Here is a 1,563-nt window from a genome sequence, read left to right as displayed (position 1 = left end):
TGTGGGCAGTGCTTTACCGAAGGTTTGGGGACACAGAGGTATTTACCTCAAAAGACAGATAACTCAAAACTCCAGGTGACATAGTCTCGCCTAGAAGGCCCTTTGCTTTCTGTGCCACCCAGCGCCCAGCCACATGCCTTGACCTCTCTTGCTCGATCTGCACTGTCTAGCACTATTTAAATTAGTTAAAATTAAAATTCCATTCCTGTGTTACACTGGCACATTTCAAGAGCTCAAGAGTCACCTGTGGCTGGTGGCTGTCAGAGCCACACGTGGCTGGTGGCTGCCATGTTGGACGGTGCAGATGAAACGTTTTCATGATTGCGGAATGTTCTTTTGGACAGTGCTGGACTTGACAAAGACAGGTACCTCCCTCTAAGAGCAAGTCTGGTGTCTGGTGTCTGTAGTTAAGATGACCAAAGTTTCAGCCCATAAATATGTCATTTAAAAAAATGTACATGGAGCTATACACTATATGAGATTCTGGGACTAATTTTTTTTTTTCTCACTAATACACTCTGGACATCTTCACATGTCAGACGTCAGCATTTATCTTAATTTATAGAACAGTTACACAGTGTTCCGAGGTATGGATTCATTTATTCACTCATTCTTTTATTCTGCAAATATTTACGACCACCCTGTCTGGACGGGAGCGTGTCACAGCCTAGAACATGGCTGACTCAGACCGTGCCCTCAAGGGGCTCAGAGTCCAGTGGGAGAGACTGAGATGAATCATCATCACAGTAACGAATGTACAGTGGCAGCGGTCGTGAAGGAAGTGACACGCGGCGAGAGCCACCGTGCTCCATCTGTGAGGACAGATTCCAAATCCCTGCCTATCTTCCCACCAAGTTCTAGAAATTAGGGCCTCGTGGGAGAATGGGAGCAAATTAAGTTGGTGTGTCTGGGCCTGCCTTTCACCGTCTGAACAAGGGAGATGAGAGTTCCTACCTCAGAGGGACCTGACAGGATTCATGAGTCACTACAGTGGATAGACACTGCCTGGCACATATAAGTGCCCTCAGTGGCATAATTGTTGGATGATTCCCTTTCTGAGCCTCGGTCCCTTGTAAAATGGAGGAGTACATAGGACAACTTTAGGGGACCCCAGTGAGGATTAAAGAAGTAATTATTTCATTAACAATCACATTTAACATTTCTCCAGCCATTTCTCGGCACCAAGTGCTATCTGACCTTTGCAACGACCCGGAGCTGTTACCCCTTTTTACAGATGTTGAAACTTGAGGCACAGTGGCTCGCTCAAGAGGTCGCCACTCGGTAGTAACTGGAGCAGTGGCAGGTTAGGGGTGACAGGGCTTCCGGGCTGGGCCATGAGGGCATCTGGGTGGGACTGACCCTGCCCTTCATGCCCCCGGCCCCCAGGAAGCTGGACGCCTTCATCTACGATGCGGCTGTGCTCAACTACATGGCCCGCAAGGATGAGGGCTGCAAGCTCGTCACCATCGGCTCCGGCAAGGTCTTTGCCACCACGGGCTATGGCATCGCCCTGCACAAGGGCTCCCGCTGGAAGCGGCCCATCGACCTGGCGCTGCTGCAGTT

General features: G+C 49.8%; 1 protein-coding gene across 1 annotated transcript in view; it reads left to right on the top strand.

The window, feature by feature from the left end:
* GRIN2D (glutamate ionotropic receptor NMDA type subunit 2D) overlaps positions 1-1,563 on the top strand; it is a 36,110-nt gene that overhangs the window by 31,931 nt on the left and 2,616 nt on the right. The window contains exon 11 of the mRNA XM_023522126.1: positions 1,387-1,560. Within this exon, the coding sequence (XP_023377894.1) occupies positions 1,387-1,560 (174 nt within the window). The remainder of the gene's footprint in view (positions 1-1,386; positions 1,561-1,563) is intronic.

The sequence above is a fragment of the Pteropus vampyrus genome, unplaced genomic scaffold (genome assembly GCF_000151845.1).
Source record: "Pteropus vampyrus isolate Shadow unplaced genomic scaffold, Pvam_2.0 Scaffold333, whole genome shotgun sequence".
In the NCBI taxonomy this organism is placed as follows: domain Eukaryota; kingdom Metazoa; phylum Chordata; class Mammalia; order Chiroptera; family Pteropodidae; genus Pteropus; species Pteropus vampyrus.
The sequence above is the reverse complement of the archived record's forward strand: the minus strand, read 5'-3'. Positions and strand labels throughout refer to the sequence as shown.